The 23,726-nt window shown below is 36.8% G+C and overlaps 2 protein-coding genes and 1 pseudogene across 2 annotated transcripts; all 3 read right to left on the bottom strand.

Moving 5' to 3' along the window:
- Positions 1 to 1,931: 1,931 nt before the first annotated feature.
- On the bottom strand, positions 1,932 to 7,137 carry LOC137730856 (loganic acid O-methyltransferase-like). The gene is made up of 3 exons (XM_068469847.1): positions 6,985 to 7,137; positions 2,763 to 3,455; positions 1,932 to 2,273 (listed from the first exon to the last, which is right to left on the bottom strand). The coding sequence occupies exons 1-3, from the start codon at positions 7,135 to 7,137 to the stop codon at positions 1,932 to 1,934; spliced, it is 1,188 nt and encodes a 395-aa protein (XP_068325948.1).
- Positions 7,138 to 11,135: 3,998 nt separating this feature from the next.
- On the bottom strand, positions 11,136 to 14,842 carry LOC137731199 (MACPF domain-containing protein At1g14780-like; annotated as a pseudogene).
- On the bottom strand, positions 14,625 to 18,871 carry LOC137732428 (alpha,alpha-trehalose-phosphate synthase [UDP-forming] 6). The gene is made up of 4 exons (XM_068471737.1): positions 18,566 to 18,871; positions 16,270 to 18,272; positions 15,920 to 16,193; positions 14,625 to 15,181 (listed from the first exon to the last, which is right to left on the bottom strand). The coding sequence occupies exons 2-4, from the start codon at positions 18,252 to 18,254 to the stop codon at positions 14,894 to 14,896; spliced, it is 2,547 nt and encodes an 848-aa protein (XP_068327838.1). The 5' UTR covers positions 18,255 to 18,272; positions 18,566 to 18,871; the 3' UTR covers positions 14,625 to 14,893.
- Between the last annotated feature and the right edge of the window lie 4,855 nt (positions 18,872 to 23,726).

The raw sequence follows: 23,726 nt of genomic DNA, 5'->3' as shown, positions 1-23,726 counted from the left end.
ATCAGTTGGTGTGGGCTTATAGGGGCTTATAGAGAACAATTAAAGGCGTGAACAAATGCGCATGAAACGTGGTGCTACCACCACAGATGCATGTCGTATATCCTAGCTAGTTATAAACATACGATAATTATTTCAATTATATGTGAAATTAACATGCATGAATCCAAAGAAGGATGACTATTATAGAAGGAGATGTGCGTTAATCAATTTAGTTAGAGCATTGTAATCTTTTTTTGATCTGCATGTAAATTCGGATCTCATTCTCTATAATCTAAATAAATTTAAAATAAGATGCTCAGCCATAAAAATATAAAGGATAAATTAGGTTCACATTCTTCTTTTTGCTACTCCTTTGATTAAAACCTTATTCATTTTCATTTTTTGATCAAGGTCCTTGATATTAATAGCATCATTAATTATTTCAACAATTAAATATTTTTTATTTCAAAATATATTCATTTAATGTTAAAAATGTTACAATTAGTATATTTATATTTATGGTTAAATTTTTTATCATATATTTTTAGTTTTAGTTTGTACCCATTTTTAATTTGCAACCTTTTTTTAATTTGTATCAATTTTCTTTTCAGTTTTAATTTGTACCCATATATTAATTTCTTTTTGTGCTCATATTTTATAAAGTTTTATTTGTATTTGTACCCATATTTTTTTATTTATTTGTACCCATTTTTAATTTTGCTAAATGTACCCATGCTAATTATATGTACTCATTCTTAAATATACCAATATAGATATATATATATATATATATATATATATATAATCTATTCAAATTTTTTTCGAATCCATTTTTAAACTTATATGGGTACATTCTTTTTTCTTTGATTTGAGAATATATCCATGTTAAGTTTAATCGAAGAAATTTACTAATTTTATTAAGCCTAATATCTTTTTTTTTTATTTTTTTTATGATTTTGAAGAATGTACCCATGTTTTGATACAATAATTTTGTTATTAATTTTGATGAATGTACCAATGTTTATATATATATAGACACACACACACACAATAGTATATTTATATTTTAATATTTTTAATCCCACAAATTATGGTTTTTTATTTAAAATCTCATTAATATAAACAACTATAAATTTCAATTTTTAATTTAAAAAATATAGTAACATACATATAAATAAATTATCACATTAATTTTAGGGACTTGAATCAAAAATTGAAAATAAACAAGGTTTCAGTCAAAGAATATTCATAGTTAGGGACCGCATCCAAAGTCTCCCAAATATAAATAAGGACCAACTATTAGTTAAAAACTGTATCTATATTACGTATAAATAAGAATCAAAGCGTGCGGATTTCACGTTGTGGTATATAATTTTCTTCACTTTGATTAGCTTTTTACCTCGACTTGTATAAAAGAAAAAAGCACTCTTCTCCTACTTTGACTTTTTAAATTTATCCTTCTCTTCCTCGCATGTCCTTCCGGCACGTTTGAAAAAGCCCAACTTTTCTCATCAACTGCATAGTATTCGATCTTTTATTTTAATTGACAAGGAATTGGGAAAATGAATAAACCAGTTTTATTATTCTCCTAGATGCAAATGATCAACAAATCATTTCCTTAAACAAATTACATGTAAGCCATATATGTAGGGCAAATCTTTTGCAGGGCCGTCCATGTCAATTTATATAACGAGCATTTCGTATGCTTTGAGTTACGATTTCGATATTTTTATTAATTATCTTCATACATTATCTTTGGTTTTTTGTTTCTGGCACTCAAAAGTGGATTTTACGCTTCTGAATATTAACGTCAATTGATACACATGTACACAAAAGCATGAGTCCCAGACTCCCAGTTGATGATGAATTCCAATTTCATCTCTCCTTTTGCTTATATTTATTTTCTTAAATAAGATGAAGCTAGTAACATTAATTTCCAGTTTCAGTCAGAGTCATTTGCGCTTGAGAACAGTAAGCAACTGACTTTTGACTTCGCATCGTGAGTTTATGAGTTCGGCAATGTCTACAAGTTTATCGGTCAATCTTCCAAACATTTCTTCCATAACCTCACTTCCAAAGTGTTTGGCAAACATTCCCTCCGTTGCAGCCCTCACATTCGTGACCCAAACTGGTATGTCAACTGGACCACCTTTCAGATATGCTGCTGGGTTTGTCAACTCCATTCTCTCTATCCTAAAACACCCGTTTTTCTCTACTATCTCCTCCATCTCCTCTAGAGAGGCTGCATAAAATGGCAAGTTGAAGGAATCTACTTCACTTTCTTCAATTATTCCCTGCGGAAGGAAAAGAAATGGCACCATATTTTCAGTTAAGTTAGGCAGTTGTTCTTTTCTGGTGATCTATCTATTAACTTCTTTTTTATCAAATCTATTTAATTATGTTTATGAGCCAACGATTCTTTTATACTCTAAAATATCTCCTCTTTGAGGGGGGAAAAAGAAGTAAAAAAAATATGGTTTTGCTTCAATAAAAAATAAAACTTTTTATTAGAGAACACTAATTAAACATACAATAAACTGACACCATAAACGTGCTTTATTGCCTGTTCAATGCAGTTTCATTGAAAAAGTTCTATCCACGTATATTTCCATGTGAAAACACTTATATTGGCCTCTCTTCGCTATTAGAACCCCAATATGTGAAATTCTACTTTCATTGTTTTTGTCCATTATGTGATATCCTAACACACCTCAAAGTTGATTATTAATAAATTTTACCGTAAATTATAGGAGTTTATATTATTAATGAGTTATAAATATTACCTCTTTTGCCATGTCCATGAGGCTAGACGATAAACCATTGCACATCATACCCATTGGAATTTCTGAATAAGGCATCCCCTTGGGAATTCCAACCAAGATCATTACCATCATTCCTTCAGGCACAAGCTCTTTGGCCCTAGCATTCAAAAAATTCTCCATGTCCTCCGCAAACTGGGACGCATAAGCCTCAACTACTTCATCCGGTGCACTTGTGTAGTGAATCCTGCCCTTGTTCCATGTCGGAGAGGCCTTGTTTTGCAATACTTCCGGCGACTTGGAGATCCAGTGGAGACATAATGAGGTATGCACAAAGTGGATAGATGACTCAGGAAACAAACGGTGATGGAAAGAACCGGGCACGCCGGCTGCAAAGTATTGCTTGTCTTGTGGGAGAGAGGTGAAGAGGGTGTTGAAGTCATTCGACTCTTGGTCGTTAAAGAAGACTTGAAATTCAGGCATTTGATGATCATCAGAATGTTGATCGTCGTTGAGACATGATTGGGATAATTGGGATTGGTGTTTGCGTTGCATGGCTTCTAGTATGTCTTGAATTATCATGAAAGTGTTTGGTCCAGTGGCACATCCCAAGTCCGCAAGACGAATGGTGTTTGAAAGAGAGAAGAGTTTTTTCATATCAAGCTTCTGCTCAATTTCCTCAATGAATTTTCTCTTCTCATCCTCAGTGCACAGTCTCTGCAAAATTAATGGTTCTATTAACCTATTACAAAATTCATCTAAATTAAGAAAAGAATAAGTTAAATAGATTCCAAAAGGGGAGCATACTGCTCTATAACAAACTTGGCTAATATCGTATCTAAAATAATATTAATTAAAGAAACTGTTATTAGTATTTCAAAATTTTCATTTTATACTCCTCACAAATGTATTTTTCTTTCTAATTATATAAAGTTTGGAGTGCAAAATGAGATTTTAAGAGTGCTAAAAACAATTCCCTTAATTAAGAAAAATACAAAAGCAAAGGTTTTGTATTTGTCCATCCAACATTTTAAAAAGGGGACTTTAACGAAAAGCTCCCGGTACTGTTCACTTTGACGAAAAACCACATTTTTACACTAAAAAGTCAATCATGATATTATTCATTTTACCCTTTATTTTATCCTTATCTTTAAAACTCAAAATTTTCAAATCCTTTTTATTAATTCTCCTTTTTAATAAACCAATTTGTGGCCAGTGGAGGTGAATCCAAACTTTATTGGAAAGAAACCAATTTCGACTTGTTAAATTTAAAGCCAATATTAAAATGTTAATGGAGACCCCGATACGCAGTTGGATGGAACTGATTATATATTGTTAAATTTTAAAAAGTATAAGGAAAAAAAAAAAATTAAGTATCTCTCTCCAAATACATAATTCTTCTCTTTAGCCTTTTATTCTCTGGTATGAATTTAAGGGGAAAAAAAAGGAAGTTTTAACAAAACATTCCCAATACTGTTCATTTTTAACGAAAAACCATATTTTTACATTTCCCTTGTACTATTCTTTACATCTTTATTTGTCATTTTTCATTAAAACTAAAGTTTTTTTGAACTTTTCGTTAGTTTTCCTAAAAAATAAAAGCAAGATCATAGGGCGTGTAGTTAGCTAGCTAGGCTTGTATGACACACCCCGATCGAAATCAAGGCATGCTGGTCATCACGCCTTGATTTCGGTTGGGGTGTGTCAATTTGGTATTAAAACCTAACCCTGGCCATGGTGTGCCGACAAGGACGTCGGGCCCCTAAAGGGGCTGGATTGTAACATCCCACATCGCCCAGGGGAGTGGATCTTGTAAGCCTTATATGTATATTCCCATCCCTACGTAGCACGAGACCTTTTGGAAGATCACTGGCTTCGGGTTCCATGGGAACTCAGAAGTTCAGCGAGTAGCGCGCGAGAGCCCTCCCATGATGGGTGACCCACTGGGAAGTTCTCCTATGAGTTCCCATAAACAAAACTGTGAGGGCGTGGTCGGGGCCCAAAACGGACAATATCGTGTTACGGTGGTTGAGCGGGCCTGGAATGTGGTGGACCCTGGGCCAGAATGTGACATTGTAGGTAGCAAATATATGGGCACCATACAGTTTCAGGCGGATCCAGGAATTTACAACTATGGGATCATAAACAATAATTTTAAAAAAATTGATCATACTTGACATTTAGTACTACGATCTAGTTATATTCCTTTTTACTTATAAGTGACAGGTCTCAGGTCCAATTCTCGCCAAAAACGAATTTGAACCACATTATTACTAGCCAATTATGAGGTTTAACCCACTCTCTCACCCCTTATGTATATAATATCGTTTATCCAAAAAAATATATATAATAATCATACTTTCGTTCTCATATTTGACAAACGTCATATCACAATATATATTCATGTCAATAGAATCAAATGTATTTTTCATTGTATACAATCAAGCGATTATTCAACTACTAATTTTCAATACAACGTAGATTCGTCACAATATTGACCATTGAAAAAGCTCTCCTAATTATGGAAAGGTTGTAATTTTGATAGGTTTAAATTAAATTAAAAAAATATATATATATATATATATATATATATTCATTCATGGTCTCCCTATTTTGTTGCCTTAGGCAGTAGACCAACTTCAGTGGTTGTATTAAAACTCAAAATTTATGTTTTAAACTCATCCAAAACTTCTCTAATCATTGAGCTATAAAAAGTTTTAGGTTAAAACTTATTTTTGGGCCAAATTTAACCTAGAAAAATGAGGCAATGTTAGTGGCTGGAACACAAATGCTGACATTATCGGTCACTTGTGGAAAGATCAACGACTATTTTTTTATGGGACGACCCACGAGGTTGGACCGTTGGCTTAGATTCAAACTTTCTTAAAAAATCAAATTTATTAGTACATTAAATCTTACGGTTGAGATCGAATATGAGCAAATATACGGTAAAAAAAAGATCTTACATAAAATTAAATCCAACGGCTTAAACAATTAAAAAAATATTTAAATCAAAATTCATCTAGAAACTCTATAAATATCTATGTATTTGTGCAAACATCCACATAAGATTTACTTTCATCAAACAATTCTTTTTTTTTTCTTTGTACCCACCTATATGTATTTGTGTTTAAGAATCAGGTAGGTTGTGTGGTTTTCCATGTTCTTTCATGTGGTGCATATGTGTAAGAATGAGGTAGGTTTAGGGTTGTCGGATTTAAATATTTTTAGGTTAAAATGTTCATAAAAATAAATTAAAATAATCTACATAAATTATTTTTTTTAAACATTACGAAAAAAAAAATAGAAGCTAAAATCATTCTTTAATAATTTTGTATTAAAATGTTAAGCTAAAATCATTAGAGGAGAAAAAGTGTTTTTAGGTTAGAACCTAATTTTTCGGGCTAAAAATTAGGTTTTAACCCCAACCATTGATTTGGTCTTACTGGGGTCATATAAAAATTCAAAGGAGAGATATTTGAATTTTTTGGGGTCATTTGCAACAAGTACCCCAATGTTGGTTCTGCCAGCAACAGATGAAAACAAAAACTGAAGCTTGATATAAAAACTATCATGCATGTATATAGAGCCCTGTTCTCGTAGACTACATGGCCTAAGAAAATTGTTGTAATCTGCTATTAGATTAAAATTGAACCGCGGGTGACCAAAATTTACTTAGACTATGTGTGTAGGAGAATGAAACTTTGTATGTATATGTCTAGCATGCACATGATTATAATAATATTGGTAAAGCCCACACGTGGTGTACCACTCATGTTTCCATCACAATTAAAAATTTCTCCATTGTCAGGCTAAACTCATCTCCTCTCCTGCCCCTTAGTGTAGATCATATATTTTGTTTAAAAAAAACAATCATTTGACAATTTATTTAATCATATTATTATTCGCGTGTAAAAGACCTTTTTTTATAAACAGCATTACACGTATTTGAAGATGTTTTGAATGTGTTTAAAAATAGAGAAATTGAATTACATCATTGCTAACCTATTATGAGTACTAATTATTAAAAAAAATAAAAACTGCATTAAAAAGTATTTATTTTAAAAAAAAAAAACACTGTTAAGATTACAAAATTAGCCTTGTATTATTTTATGCATTCTTTTTTTTGGCTGAGGGACATTTTGGCCATATTCTTTTTTGTCGAAGCCGTGACGTATCAAGGGTTTCATGCATCCGTGATATGCATGATATATATTTAAAAAAATAAAACACAAATACATCATACCTGGCTGCAGGAGTTGTTGAAGTAGCTGTAAGTGCCTTTTCCAGCGTTCATAGGCAACGAAGCTGTGATCGGTATCGCACTATTTTCACGATCTCCGTTGAGATTCATGGAAACAGCTGAAACCTGCAATGTTCCTTTGCCCCCTTCTGCCATATATCTATCAGAAGCTTATAGAGGCAAGTAGATTTGATTTGTGACGGCTAAGATCAGTAGGTGTGGTATTATATAGAACAATTAAAGGCGTGAACAAATGCTCATGCAACTTGGTGGTACCACCACAGATACATTATGCATGCCTTATATTAATTAATCCTAGCTAGTTATAAATATATGAATAATTATTTCGACTATATTGTGAATTGACATGGATCCAATCTAAAGAAGGCTGACTTCTATATAAATATATGGTACTTATTTCAATTATATTGTCAAATTGACATGTATTATCCCAAGGTTGACTTCTATAGAAGGAGATGCAAGCTAATCAAGTTGGTTAAAACAATGTGCTATCTTCTCTATTTAAATTATAATGTTTTGAAACATCGGCTATAATGTAAAAATAAAAAAAGTAACTTCAACTACTTTTTGACCCTTGATGCCCTAATTGCCGTGGCTACGAGAGTAAGACAATAAGTCATAAGGTATGAATAAGGACCAACTACAAATAAAAAAGTATCCAAACATATAAATAAGAATCGAAGTGTACGAATTTCACGTTGTGTGGTCTATAATTTGCTCCTAGAAACAAACGAAAAAGAAGTTGAGGTATTGGCTGGTTAAAAATTGAACTGATAATATCATACTTTCTTCATTTACCTTGACTTCGAAAGACAAAAAAGTATGTATGCAGTCTTCTCTTACTTTGACTTTTTTGTCTTTCTCTGCTTGGATAGGGGTGGGCTAAAAAAACTAAAAAATGGAATTGGTCACGGGTCAAAACTGAAAAAACCCAAATTGAACTTGAAGAAACCGATCAAAATTGAAAGTTATTCGAACAAAATTGAAAGTTATTCGAACAAAATCGAAAGTTACTAGTTTGCTTCGGTTTTAAAAGTTTAAAAACCAAACCGAATTAAATATAAATGATGTGTTACCAATAAGAATGAGCACGTTTATTAATACCTGAGTCATAATCTAATTATCAACTTCCATATCATTTACTTTACAAAATTTTGTCTACAAATTTAGTCACCCAAGCATTGTCCTTACCAATTACACGTGATCTAATATCTATGCAGGGCAAAGTAAATCTTTCGCAGGGCCATCCATATCAATCTATATAACGTGCATGTGCAATTAGTGTGAAAAACCTTTGTCGAGAATTTTCTTTCAAATTACTTAATCATGATGATTTTCTCTAAATGGTTCCTCAATTTTAACCCAATTGTAGAAATGGTCTTTCTAACATAAACTTATTTTGACAGAATTCTGACGGAATTGACGAAAAAGACTATAACTACACATTTTGATAAGTTGATGGACCAATGATAATGAATTTTTAGTTGAGAGACTATTGCTCCAATTTCATTAAAATTAAGGGACGACCGCTACAATTTACTCAATTTTTTTATATAATATCTTTTGCAGTCCTTTTCATGAAAGCATGCATTGGCAATGTAATGAACCGCATATATGACATTTATATGTAACCCAGCATATAAGTTAACACAAACATAATTATAGCCAACTTAAAACTTAAAACTTCAAGATTGTTCTTGGAAAAAAAATATTCAAGTTGGTATACCCGAAAGCATTGCGTCAAAAGATGCTGCAGAAGACTTTGTAAATTAAGATACCGTCTAATTGTCGATTTAGGAGCTATAATACATCTATATGTATAATGTGTGTGTGTGTGTGCGCGCGCGCGCTTACGTACATCTATATACTATAAAATGTTCAGATGGAGGACCACTGTTAGGGTTTGCTGGGTTTCGTTAATTAGTCAGTATTTAAACAAATAAAGTCTACGTACTTAGTATATAAAAATGTGGCCAGATAGATGACCATCATCATTATATATAGTGACAATTTGGTGGGAGGGAAGTTAATAACTAGATAGCTAGGGTTGTGGACCACCCTATACTATAATTATAGGGAGCTTAACTTTAAAAGACATGACAGCTTCATAGAGCTTGAAGCACTAATCTCATTTTACCCTTGCGCCATATTCTTCATTTTTTACTACCTATTAACAGATTTCTCGCATCGATCTCATTAACATTAAATGGATGGCAATTTGTATTACACATACATATTCTTCCTAAAGCTATTCCAGTCTACTTTTTTAGCTATTGCTAATAAATTTTTAGGTTTAGCATGCCACATTACCAAGATCACCGCTATTATTTTTAACTTGACCGCATATTATTAGATATGGTGTTTTAGCACAAAATATCTAGGTGGTATTAGTAGTGAGTCTCTTACATATCAACTGTATCTCTTAGGGTATATCTCTGATACGAAAAGTTTATTCTCCATTGGGTGTGTTTGTGCAGTATGTTAATGTTAGATCATTAGCATACAACATGGTGTGTGTGTGTGTGTGTGTGTGTGTGTGTGTGTGTGTGTGTGTAGATTTGTTAACTTTCAGGAAGCAGGTTAAGTAACTGTAAGCCAGCATCCCAACAATGTAAAAATTAGGACCTTAATACGAGACATATCTAGCTAGTCCATCTTTTAATTAATTTAGGGTTTAGATTTCGAGATTATTAACGGTTACCTAAGGTAACGCGTCATGTGTTCTTGACTACTTGTTAAGGGTATACATATTTTATGGGCGCTCTGGCTTAAAAAATGATATCATCTGCTAAAGCATATAGTGGTCCTAGGCCTCACCAATCACCATGGATGCAGCACCTAATTACGGAGTAATATAAGGTCCAAGGTTGGAGATGAAAGATTCCCGACAGCTCTAGCTTTATAATATTAATACATAAAAAAATATAGCTCCGTTGGTTAATATGCAATGGTGGCTGATGTGAGGAATATATTTTGACTGAAACAACTGCATGCTTTCACGTTTAAGCACATGCAGTGACCCTTTATTTACATATGGCTGAAGAGATACTGCCTAGCATATGGCCAGAGTCATAGATTGGTAGGTAGGTAGGTAGGTTGTCCTAGTGTGGGGATCATACATGTAAATGTACTCGAAATTACAAAGTAAATCTTAGCAACCGTGCGGAGTAGGGGCATATAAACCCTAGGCACGATTCGTGGGGCGGACAGGATGAGATTCATATTTTGGACTAGTTGGGTGAAGATTGAATTGGATAGGTTGGGCTTTTCTTCTATTACTTGGTGCAGACAAACATAACTGGTTAGGATTGGATTAAAACAAGCCTTAACCCACCGACTCACTTGATTCCCTCACGAACCGCAACCCACTTGTTACACCGCAAATCTACGCAGAACCCGAATTTGAACTGTACCCGCTGCTGCAAATTGAACCGGAGTCAATCTCTATACCCTCTGATCTGAATCCACCAAAAAATCGCCCGTCACGACCCGTCCTCAACACTACTCGTGATGAGAGAGAGAGAGATCACAGTGCTGACAGAGGGAGGACGATGATGACAGAGGGAGGAGAGGAAGATTAAACGCGAAACTGCTAACCTCATGATGGGATATGTAAACTATGTGTAAGGATGAGTTAGATAATCCACTCTATTGTTGATTCATATAATTCATCATGTCCTATCTTGTCTACTTTTTATTTGGACACAACAAACAATTGACTAGACTCAAGTTCCTTTTAATTGGTCGCAATTCATCCCAACTGGCACATCAAACAGGCCCTGATAGTTAACTATCTTTTTACTCTTTTTTAGCTTTTGTTTCATACACACGATGGTCTAGAAAAATATGAATTTGAACTCGGATCCAAACATGCGGCCAACATAGTAAAAAAATCACACGCAATCGAATGAATTAGAATTTTAATTTTTTGGAGATAGTTAATTACAAGTCCACTCAAATTATTCTGAAAAACTATTAAGAAATAGAAGCCTGATAAATTTGAGTTATCTACAACCTTGTAATATAAAACTCTCCAAGTATTACTCTTCGCTGTACATTTTTAGAGCGACAAACTTACATAAGCTAGCTAGCTTGTGTGCAATAATTTACCAAAGAATTAAAAAATTAGGGTTCTAAATCCACAACTTGTACATCAAATCTCGGAGGGAGACTGATGGTGACGGTGAACAGAAGTTTAACGAAGAGAACTTGACTTGCAAACTTATCTTCCCCTTCACCAAGTTGAGCCTAGCTCCGGTGACAAACCAATACCCTGGACCGCCTTGTGGGCCCTACACAGACGTGACATATCCACGTACTTCACAAACTTCAACTGCAGTGGCACCGGAGGCCCTGTCGGAAACACACTCGAGTCCACAATCATTTGATTATCATCGGGCAGTACTTTCTCTCTCGACCAGTTACTCCCGGAAATCGATGTACTTATGGCACCAAAGAGGCCTGACGGACGACTTTTGGGAATGTTCCGGCGGTGGTTCAGTCCAATTTGATTGGACAACAAAATGATCTGAGATTTTGGAGAACAAGAGCCGAAGATGGACGACATTCTTTGTGTCGTGTTTCTTTACGACAAGCTGGACCCCGCACACTACGAAGGACGCATCTTTCTTGGAGGACATCTGTTTGGGGTCGTGTTTTACCAGCACGGTGCACACATGGGAAAACTTTTTTCCAGTTTATGGCTTCAAAGTAGCGGTCGTCCGCAATATCATCTGATCGTCGCCATGTTGGTGTGTCATCTATCTTGTTTCGCAACATGAATGGCATGTGTTTGATAGATGTTGGAGGTGGACGGCTAGCCTGAGATCAGATCACAGAAGGCATTTTTCATCAATATGTACATATTCTAGCATCGTAATGTTGTACTATTAGGGTTTCTCAGCGTGATCAACAAATTCAGTTTATCACTCTATCGATTTGACAATTGTTAATCCTTTCTATTCCCGCTGCATTATATATATGTGGTGTGATTTCTCAACGTGATCAACAAGTAGTAATACCTGTTGGCTTTCCTGCCCTCAAGATACAAGCGCATCCCTATGACAGGCCTGTTTGCAACCCTAACGTGTGCAGTGTTTACATATAGCTGAGGACTCATCAAGCAGACGTGGATTGCAGGGGACTGAGTTGTCCTATTTGAGACTGGGCCTAGAGCCAGCTCATTCAGAACCGGAGCCCAAAGTTTGTGGGCTTGAAAGACTAGAAAGTATTGCAGATCAGCTATTGGAGGCTTGTCTGCACGTAACCCATACACAATTAAAAATAAATAAAAAGCCGAAGCAAGATTCTTAATTAATTAATAAGCTTATTTTTAGTTATGCCTCCTAGAATTCGATTTAATCTCACTTTACCCTATGTAACTAAAAAATTTGCTGCTTTACTCCCTGAGACTCATAGTGCGCTCCACTTTGCCATCTAAAACTCGATTTTGATCTCATTTTATCTCTTGAAACTCGAAAGTCGTCTTTATAAAACTCAAAAATCACTCAACATTGCCTTAGATCTGTAATTTCTTATGTGGATTTGATTTGATTGCACCAGGCTAATCCAATTCAATTTTATTTTTTTCATCTCTTCAATTTCTTATAAACTTAATATTGTCTGATCGTTGAATGTTAACGCGTAATAGAAATTTATAATCAAATTTATTGCACATGTGGCATTGTCTTCTAGAGTTTTGGGTCCCACGTATGTTGACCTATAAGTTTCAAGGACAAAAAAGAGAGTACACAAGTCAAAGTAGAACAAATTTTGAGTTTCAAGGAGTAAAGTGGTGGCTTTTGAGTTACTGTGTGCAAAATGAGATCAAATGAAGTTACAGGGGCGTAGCTAAAAATAAACCTAATTAATAAATTAGATTCAAATTAAGATACAAAAGGAAAAATGTGGTTTGTCTTAATCAACTAATTCAACTTACGTTTACATTAGATGAATACTTAAGAACCAAAAATGTGTTACATATTAGTTAAACTTACATCGAAGATAAAGGTTGATGGCATGCAACAAGAAACCTTTACCGGACACATCTTTGAGGAGAGTAGTGATCGGAATGAAGCTAAACTAAATCGCGTCCGGCGTTGATGAAACCATGAGGCCACTCGCAGTAGGTTACGGCTAGCGGATCGCCGCCTTTTTTTAGAGCATACCACACTAATTTGAAATAATATTCCAATCAGTCATTATTACAAGTTTGCAAAAATCCAAAATTTTAGGGCCTCTAGTTGATTGAGGAGTATCATATACGTTGGCTAAACAAGCGCATTAGTACTTTCCCTGCGTACACCACCAGATTACAAGTAATTACAATTATAATTTTTGAATGATTTGCACTTGAATTTCTCCATGGTTTTGTCTTCACGTTAATTTCTTCATCTAGATTTTTCATTGGACTTTTGTTGAACTATTTACACTCTTTTGCACTTATTGCATAAAATACAGGTGACTTTTGCAGAAAGCGCGAAACCGACGACGAGATCTCACTCTTAGATTATTAACTTTTGAGTTGCTGAAATTGACCCAGGTTAAAAAAGTGTCCCTAATATGGACAAAAACGTATGAATCAATGTCAGGCACGTCATTTGTAACATATTTCTTACAAAAAATTAAAAAGTTATTTTAATTTAGTTGAACTCCCTTACCTGTCTATATATGTAGATTTGTTTGTAGGGAATTTCAAACCCGTATTTCATATGGTTCAACCTACGTTCGATTTCTTAAACTAATAATTTCCCCAAAAGTGGTAATGGAAAGCTGAAATGTCTCTTAAAGTTTTCTCAACCATAAAAAAAGTGATTGTAGTGACTTTGCCATCTTTTGCTTTTTTTTTTTTTTTTTTAACGAAGGATAAAAATTTATGGTGCGGGACCTTGATAAAGTTCAAGTCTATCTAATCCACTACCTTAATTATTTTAATGATTTAGCCGATTTTTCTACTTTTAAAGGGTCGGATTTGGATTCTCTCCTGAGCAGAAGATCTGAATCTTCTTGACTCAATAACACAAATCGTTGAATTTTAATCAAACGATTACAAATAGAGATTTTTTTAAAAATTATAATAATTGTAACCGTTGAATCAAAATCCAATGGTCCGTGTTATTGGGTTAGTAGGATTCGAACCCCTGCTCAGGAGAGGATCCAAATCCTAATGGGCCAAGGGAAGAAGAATCCCATTAGCCGTAGACATGGGCGAGGATCCAAGAAAATATGACAGTAACAGAACAACCTTAGCAATCAAACAAGAAACACGACAGAAAACGAGGATCATTGACGGCCGGGATTATGATTCCATTTGAGAACAAATGTGAAGAAGTTAGCATATAAAACACAACAAACGATACCGTACAAGACAACTTAAGGCTTAAGGTATGAATTCCGCCGAGTTACCAAGAAAAGCAACAAGAGAGCCCCAGCCAATATAAAAATGTATTACCCCATTCACACCGGAGATGTTCGCTTGGGGACTCACTCTCCGGCACCCCAACTGCGCCACTCCGGCGGATCCAAAACCAATGAACAGATTTTTAACATATGCACCGAAGGGGTCGTCCGGTATATCAATGACATCAATCTGCTAGGTGAAACCAAATCAGACATAAGAGAAATTGACATGAACAAGGTTTCCCTCGTTTAAGACTGCCGATTATCAACTGCGGTGAAACGAGTTCGGACTTCATGCACAAACACATTTACAGCTTTACAACAACAAATGCGAAAAAAGTATCCGATTGCACAGCTTCTCATAACACTACATACTTTTTACATGATGAAAGAAAGAAGCAAGGAAACAGAAGCACTGTGAAATACACCGCGCAGCCTTCATTGGCAGTCACAAAGAAAATGAGACAATGCCCTATCTTTATCTTTGGTAAACTTACAGAGGTACAGTTTGCTCAGAGACGCATGCCAATCCCTGCATCAACCTAACAATCTCCGCGGCATCATCCAGATAATACTTGGCTTTGCTGGGTTTTTTGCAAACTGTGCACGCAAATACTTCTGCTCTGGGAGCAATGGACGGGCCGGATATGGAACTTGTAATTACCTCAAACATGTCTTCATCAGATCGGTCATCCCCTATGCAGAGAACAAAATCTGGTGACATTTCCCTTTCTTGCATGGTGGAAAGTAGACGTTTTGCTACAAGTCCCTTGTTTACGCCCTGCATACACACGAGAGTGTTACAGCTAATCGAGATATTGTAATTCCAGTTCAGCAATCTGAGTCAACACACATTGCTTATAACAGTAAGTCCCTTTGTTTCAAACTTCGCACTTCACATGAATGCTTCACATGATCCAATTAGTACCCGAAGCCTCGTATATTTCTTTTTTTCTATTAGATACATTAAGTCAGTCAGGAATTTATCACAGGATGCTTCATAAAACACTATTTCAAATATATTCAATCGTGATAAGACATATCAGGAATCAGGATATAAAGGCAAAATTCCACAATTCATACGAAGAAAAGTTTTCACACCTATGCAACCAACTCAATAAGCATATGAACTTAGTGAGTAAAGAAAACTCGACTAATCATTAATGCTAGAGGAAACAAACAGAGAATACTTCAGCTGTTGCCCCGAAAAGGGCCATAATCTTTTCCAAAATTTACATCTGTTAAAAGCTTAAAAGTATATACTATACCTGTTTAACTCTACAAATTTTAGTTAAACACATTTAAGATATAAATAATACCAATTAACAGTCTTGGTTTCAACATCTAATTTTAGCCTCGTGATTCTCTAACTCTCGACCCTCTCCGAACTTCTCATTGGCTTTTACAGTTTAACATGTGTTACTAAGCTTGTGTACAGTTTGGATAACAGTCATACAGATTAGAGCAAGTTTTTACAGAACAACAGAGATTCAACTTAACAAGGGGAGGTGTATCAAACCTGTGGCTTAACCTCAACTACATTCTGCCCGGTTTTAACAGTAACTGGTTCATTAGCAAGCACACTTTCAAGATGATCCACAAGTTCCTTAGCTTGGCATGATCCAAAATCAGGATCCGCATCCTCATAACACCACACAAGTGCAGTTTCCTTGTCTTCAATGGTGGAACCATCAGTTGTTTCAGTGTAAAGCTTCATTACCGGCTCTGCAATCTGCTTCCAACTACTGTCCGCAACCGGTACACAAGTTTCCCATTCTGCATCTCGCTTTAACCTGCTTCCATATAATCGTTAGTTGTAATTTAAACTGCATTTCCATAAGCATAAAAATTGATATTTGCACAAATTACCGTAGAAAGTATCCATGCTCAGCAGCAATTCCAAGTTTCTCACAAGGAGAGAACCATTCAGCTAGTACTTTGCGACTTTTCGCACTAACAATGAAAACCATGTTGTTCTTGTCTCTGCACAAGCTATTCAGGATTTCAATGGATTTAGAAGTCGGGCTCTTATCGATGGAAGCCTGAGGCATCAACGTGCCATCATAGTCGAGAAGGATCGCCCTAGTTGCAGTCCTTCTGTAAGCTGACACTATATGCTCCATAGAAAGCTTCCTGAAGTTTGGACCAAGGGCCACAACTCTGAAACTCAACCCGAACCCAATACCCCAGGCCCTCTGACGCAAATGGCCCTTACATGTCCTTTCCAAATCCTGGAGGAAACTACGGGCCCAGTACCCAACATCATGCGTGCTGACATATCTACAATGCTTCTCGTGCCTGAGCTGTTTTTCTGGCTCCGCCATCTCCAGGGCACAGTCCATTGCATCTGCCACAGCATCAATATTCCAGGGGTTCACACGAATTGCTCCGCTCAAAGAAGGAGAGCAGCCAATGAACTCGGACACAACTAACATGCTCTTCTTCGGGATGGACGGCTCCAACCCCAAAACTTTGTCCAATTTCGCATTTCCTTGCCGACCGATTATGTATTCATATGGAATTAGATTCATTCCATCCCTGACAGCGGTCACCAAGCAACACTCGGCAACAACATAATATGCAATTCTCTCATAGAACTTGAGTGGCTCATCAATCAACACGACAGGCTTGTACCCGGGTCTCCCAAACGTTTCATTAATTCGCTTCACAGTTGAGGATGTCTCTGCCTGAACTTCTTTCACGTCTTTTCCCCGACCCCTTGCTGGATTGGCTATCTGCACCAACACGACCTTCCCCTGCCACTCTGGATGCTGAACAAGCAGCTGCTCCATTGCCAAAAGCTTCAGACTTATACCCTTGAAAATATCCATGTCATCAACTCCAAGTAACATTGTCCTTCCCTGGTCAGAGAACTGTTTGATAAGCTCAGCAACCTTGGCTTCCGTTTCGGGTAGGCTCAAAACGGACTGCAGCTGACCCATGTGTATGCCAACAGGAAGAATCTTGATGCTAACAGTTCGACCATAATACTCGAGGCCTATATAACCCCGCTTGGATTCATACGTAAGACCAAGCATTCGACTACAGCAAGAGAGGAAATGCCTTGCATAATCAAATGTATGGAATCCGATCAAATCAGAATTTAAAAGGGCTCTCAGAATCTCTTCCCTGACAGGCAATGTCTTGTAAATCTCAGACGAAGGGAACGGACTGTGGAGGAAAAACCCAAGTTTCGCACGGTTGAATCTCTTCCTCAAAAAGGTCGGCAACACCATCAGATGATAGTCATGTACCCAGACAAAATCATCTTCTGGGTTAATCACTTCCATGATCCTGTCTGCAAAAATCTTGTTCACTGACACATACGCTTGCCATAACGATCGGTTGAACCTACCACCGAGGTCCGGCGAAAGGGGCAGCATGTAATGAAACAGCGGCCACAACTGTTGCTTGCAAAACCCATGATAGTAGCGGCTGAAAAGATCTGGTGGGAGAAAGGTTGGGACACATTTAAAGGTCTCCAGGAGGAATTGGGAAACCTCATCTTGTTCGTTCGGGTGAATCTCCTCCTTAAGACAACCAACATAAATCACTTCAATCTCATCATCCCCCAAACCATCTTTCAATTGGAGGAGTAGCGAATTCTCATCCCAACTGAAAATCCAACCCTTACTGTCATCCGTCTTCCTCTGAGCTTTTATGGGGAGCTGGTTAGCCACAATGATGATTCGGTCACGTTGGCTGGACGATGAAGACGTGTACCCTTCATCATCCACATCGGACATCACGCCGGCCACATTCATAACTCGTGGGATTCGCCGGCCAATTCGGCCAAACGAGTCTCCCTCGCCGGACGCAAGCTCCAAAAGATTGGAATACGATTTCGACACCATTTCTTCCTGGCTACATATCTTGCAAGATAAAAGCTTTGAGAAGTGAATCGAAACAAAGGGAACGCATAAAACCAAGTACTTTTCTTGTTATCCGGGTAAGAAAGAATGGAACAGATTTAGATCAGACGCAGCACAGAAATACATGACACCCAAACATTCAACTAGACATTGTCGTCACACTTTCTGAGAAAAGTATATAGATTGGAACCGAAACCAAAGACACCAACAGCAATAGCAACAAGAAGAGTAATAAAAAAAATTTAAAAATCCAAACTTTCAATGATAAAATTGAGAGCAGTTTGAGATGTTACCAGCGGCTGAGATTTTTGCAGAAAACCCTACTTTTATGTTCGTGGAATTTGAAGAGACGGAAACAAGAATATGAAGGGTGATGGAAAATCTAATCAAAGATTGTAGGAGACAAAAGGAGGCCCTAAAATCTGGTTCCTTTCCATGGGACTTTCTCAGTGATCAGAGTCTTCTCTTATAAGCTCCCCTCTCTCTCTCTCGCTCTCTCCCTCTCTCCCCACCCTCCCATCTCTTTCTCTCTCTAAAGAGAAGAGGATCAGACCAACTGAGGCAAAACATAAAATAGTGGGGGATAATGTTTCTGGGCAATTTGCTTTGTTTTTCACACAGTTACTAATTTAATGGGTTTACTTTGTTTTTTTCAAAGAAGAGAAAGGATAATTGAAAACGACGAAAACTTTGTAGCCGTCGGATTCGGTATCAGGACGGAGGCGACTAGAACGGACGGCTGGGATGGTTTTCGGAAGAGAGGGGAGAGAGTAGTGGATTCCGCCTCTGGTTCTTATCCCTTGTCCTTTGGTGTTTCCGCCACGAGGCTTACTACATTGAGGTGGGACCCACACGAGGGACTTGTCCATACCGCGTAAGCACTCTGACACAAAACCTTATCTGTTTCTTTTGTTTCGAGTTTTACGGGGAAAAATGGCCGAACCGCCGGCTGGGTACATTGTCATTTTACACAAATATCTAGAAACAAAAATGTCACGCAAACGACGTGTCGCTCTCTTGTAGTTAGACGTGTCCCAGGTTCTTATCCAGAATTAAGGATCTGGATCCTCTCCAGGGTAAGGGAGACGAATCCTCCTGATCCAAACATACAGACCGTTAGATTTTGATCCAACGGTTATAAATAAAAGATTTTTTTTTAAATTATAATAATTTTAATCGTTGGATCAAAATCTAACGATCTGTGTATTTGGATCAGAAGGCTTCGTCTCCTTCGCTTAGGATCCAAATCCCAGAATTAATCCTAGTAGTTTAATGGGTAATTGGACAGTCCATCAGATCCAGCTCCAACCCTCCAAGCTGAGGGAAAATAAAATAAAAAATAGGTTAAAAAAAATAATATCCACTTGCATTACATCATCGAGCTTGGACCGCACTGCTGACATGGCGAGCCGGTGACTTCCAGCTGTTGCCACGCTACCCGTTTGAAATTCTAAAAGAAACGTGGTGATTTATAAATGTTTGTAAGATGATTGAAAACGTTTTCAGTATAAATATATTTAGAAATAATTTTTATAAAAACACAAGTGAATTCATGTATGTAAAGCAAGATGAATTAGTGGATGAGATTTTTCATGCTGTTTTGGAATATAAGATAGACTTTTTAATTTTTTTAATATTTTATTCAAAAATATAAAAATCAAAATTTAAAAATAAAAAAACATAGGATATTTATAGAGGATTGTAAAATTATTGCTGGTGTATAAAATAGATAATTAAATTTACAGAGTAATTTGTCGTCTAATTTTTTTATATTTGTTCGAATGAGTATGCTTTGTTGTTGTTGTATGTAATTAGCATATATAGTTAATAAAAAAAAATTAATTAGTAAATAGTATCAAATAGTTTAAGGATAATACTTGAGTGATAATTCATGCTTAAGTACTCACTCACCTTTTAACTTTGTCCAATAACATTTCAGTGTTGAATTATTTTAAAAAGTAATAAATATGCTCTTTAATTTCTTTTAAAACTTTGAAAAACAAGTAGCACGCCACACATTTAATTAGGCCAATCAAAAAGCGATAATAAAGTAGTCACTGGGTACCTAAATATTATTCATAGCAATAGTTGTTTGGATAGAAAAATGGATCTGGCTTCTCTGCCCTCCCACTTCTCATACACTCACATCCTCTTCTATTTGTGCAGTAACAGTTAAATCACGTCAACATTTTATATTACTATTGTTTTTTGTCTTATTATCTCTATAAAAAAATCAATATAAAATGTTGACGTGGCTTAACCGTGACCGCACAAAATATGAGGGGATGAGAGTGTATGGGAAGTAGGAGGGCAGAGAAGCCGGGTCCTAGAAAAATAACATAATATTGCGACGACTGTCGGACATAGCCGCTAGGGGGCCAAGTTTCGAGCAGTCAATAAAGCCTGGACAGGCCGAAACATGTCGTCGTAAAGAGTTGTGATCCACCACGTAAAGCATCGCACGCTCACGAGAGCCAGTTTCGATCCCTCAGAGTAGCTTCAGCGTGTGCTGGAGCCTGATGGACATGGGCGTGAACAGGGCCAGAAAGCCCGAGCAAGCAAGTCCAACGTGTGTTGGCAAGGTAGCCCGAGGGAGAGGCCCAGTAGGAGTTGCCAACCCGAGAACCCGAAGGCCACGTGACGCAAGACTGACATCAGGTGACGCAAGGTTGACGCGGGTGGGTTCGGTGCTCCGTGTAAGCTGCTTTTATGGAAGTGATTCCGGCGAAGAGCTTGGCCATAAGCACTTCCATAACCGCTCTATTCCCGACTCTGAACTATTCTTCCTTCTTGTCATCCTTCCGCCGGTCGAGATTGTCCTTGAACTTTCCGTTCAACACGAGGAGGCAAATGCCATTGCTGGAAGCAATTATGCTCGTGGCGGTGCGGAGGTTGATGACTTTGCTGAAAGTTCTTGATAATCTGCTATGTTTTGGTCTCATGGCGGTGTCCATCTGCAAATAGTGGAAGATCAGAGGACCCGTGAGCAAAGAGAGTTCAAATTGCTGGTTGGAGGCATAAAACTTTGGGTTTGATTTGTGGTGTTTAGGGGAATAAAAGGTGTCTGAAAGGGAAGGGATTTGTCGACCGGAGAAAAAGAGAGCGGGAAGGAAGATGTCGGCAGGAGAAAAAAAGGAAGATGATGAGGGAGAGGGAAGTGAGAGAGTGGGAAGGAAGAAGAAAACAAAAATGGTAGAAGTTTCAGGAAGAGATTGGAAAGATAAATTAATAATATAATATTAATTATAAATAAAAAAATACTAATATTTTATTACCTATTGCCAGGGCTATTCAAAGCAATGGTGGATATGCAAAAGGCAATTACTGTTCATTGGGTCGATTAAATAGTGAATAGCCTGGGGGAGGGTTTCCAACGGTAGAACTGGACATATGAAAATGGCCAAACAGGAATAATGGAATATGATATATTCTTACTACTTATTCCATAGGATTTGCTTCAAATTTCTTCAATGTGTAAAAATGATTTGTATATTCATATTCTACCCAATTTGTTTTAAGTTCGATTTTTGACACGCGTGTGAATCACACTGTTGAACTTTACAGAACTAAGAGAGAGAGAGAGATTGCAATTGTTAAAGAAGAAATCATTCTCATTAACCTTATCTGCAGGATACAAGGAATATATATATATATATATGTTCATAAAATATCTAACCAATGCTGAGTCATCATCAATACTGTAGCTTAACAGCTAAGCTAAGTTCTAATCTAGTTCTAATCTAGTGCCTTATGCTCATCATAGTCTGGTGGTCCTTCACTATCCTTAATACACCCCCTCAAGCAGAAGGAAGGGGATCGAACTGAGAGCTTGAAGCGAAGTTGGGCAAATCTGTCAGCAGGTAAGGATTTAGTGAATATATCTGCAATTTGAAGCAACGAAGCCACATGATGAACATGAACATGGCCCAGAAGAACCTTCTCTCTGATGTAGTGATAATCAATCTCTACATGTTTTGTGCGGGCATGAAAAACCGGGTTGAAGGCTAGAGCAATGGCACTTTTGTTGTCACAGAAAATTCGTGGAGTTTGAAGGAGAGGAAAGGAGATATCGTGCAGGATTTTGCAAACCCAGCTAAGCTCGGCAGCAGTATGAGCCAGTGAGCGATACTCTGCCTCAGTAGATGACCGAGCGACTGTGCTTTGTTTCTTGGCACTCCAAGAGATGAGATTAGGACCCAAGAACACACAATATCCACTAGTGGAACGTCTGTCCACAGGGCATCCTGCCCAATCAGCATCCGTCCATGCAGTGAGAACTTGCTTGCCTTTAGAAAACCATAAACCTGAGTCAATAGTACCCTTCAAGTAGCGAAGAATCCTTTTAACAGCCTGCAAGTGAATCGTGCGAAGACTATGCATGTATTGGCAGACTTGATTGACTGCAAAGGCCAGATCAGGGCGGGTCCATGTGAGATATTGGAGAGCACCAACAGTGGATCGATAAGAAGAAGGATCAGGGAGAAGGCTACCAGAGTGATCCAATTTGGTGGAACTAACAGGGGTAGAACAGGGTTTGACTCCAAGCATATCAGTTTTCTTGAGTAAATCCATAGCATATTTGGATTGATTGAGAAGTAAACCTTTGGCAGACCTGTGAACTTCAATGCCGAGAAAATAGTGGAGCTCACCCAAGTCTTTGACGGGAAAGAGAGATTGCAGTTTGGATATAATGGACTGACAAACTGGAGGAGAACTCCCAGTGATGATAATATCATCAACATAAACCAGTATGAAAGTGATGTGAGAACCTTTCTGAAATATCTCAACATGTTCTTTGACTCTCGAAAAAAATAGACTGTTATAGATAAAGCATTGTACAACTTATTTTCTTATATATTGCGACTGCTACAACATCAAAATCAAATAATACACTTCTCTTGGTGGGGGAGAAGTGACTTAGTTGCCTTTATTAAGACTAGTAATTGTACACGTGTTATGCATGTATTTGTATAAACGATCACTAAAGTAGTTGAAATATTATTAGGTACATGCATAGCATGTATACAATTACTAGTATATACTAAATATAACTTACTAATAATTTGATACCTTATATATTTTCGTTAAAACCTTCGTTAACTGATGACGTGTACGAAGAAAATGGTTAATATTTTGATGCTAATAATTGTGATATTAATAATAATACCCTAAACCTCCGTCACTAATGATATTATACTACCTTGATGGAAATTGTGCTGTATAATGTTAAAAAATATCCCAATTTTGGTAGATTAGTATTAGTGAACGTTAAAAACCAAAAAACTTCTGATAGTAAATTGAAATTAACCCAAAAAATTTAATTTCAGTCGTATTAACTCATGTTTGTGTACGACTTTTAAGTTTAAACCCTAAATGTGAATCTCTAGCCTACTCATATTCCGCACCGTTATTACCTCCATTAACCCAAGTGGCTCATCCTGAAATAAGAATAAA

This window comes from Pyrus communis, chromosome 4, assembly GCF_963583255.1.
Source record: "Pyrus communis chromosome 4, drPyrComm1.1, whole genome shotgun sequence".
NCBI lineage: Eukaryota > Viridiplantae > Streptophyta > Magnoliopsida > Rosales > Rosaceae > Pyrus > Pyrus communis.
Note: the sequence above shows the minus strand (reverse complement) of the source record. Positions and strands in the feature narration are given on the sequence as shown.

Coding starts and splice junctions, on each gene's coding strand:
- LOC137732428 (XM_068471737.1), bottom strand. CDS start 18,254: ATGGTGTCGAAATCGTATTCCAATCTTTTGGAGCTTGCGTCCGGCGAG. Junction 16,194..16,269: donor GAGCATGGATACTTTCTACG/GTAATTTGTGCA, acceptor ATATGGAAGCAG/GTTAAAGCGAGATGCAGAAT. Junction 15,182..15,919: donor TAGTTGAGGTTAAGCCACAG/GTTTGATACACC, acceptor GTGTGTATGCAG/GGCGTAAACAAGGGACTTGT.
- LOC137730856 (XM_068469847.1), bottom strand. CDS start 7,137: ATGGCAGAAGGGGGCAAAGGAACATTGCAGGTTTCAGCTGTTTCCATG. Junction 3,456..6,984: donor TCAACAACTCCTGCAGCCAG/GTATGATGTATT, acceptor TTAATTTTGCAG/AGACTGTGCACTGAGGATGA. Junction 2,274..2,762: donor TCATGGACATGGCAAAAGAG/GTAATATTTATA, acceptor TTCCTTCCGCAG/GGAATAATTGAAGAAAGTGA.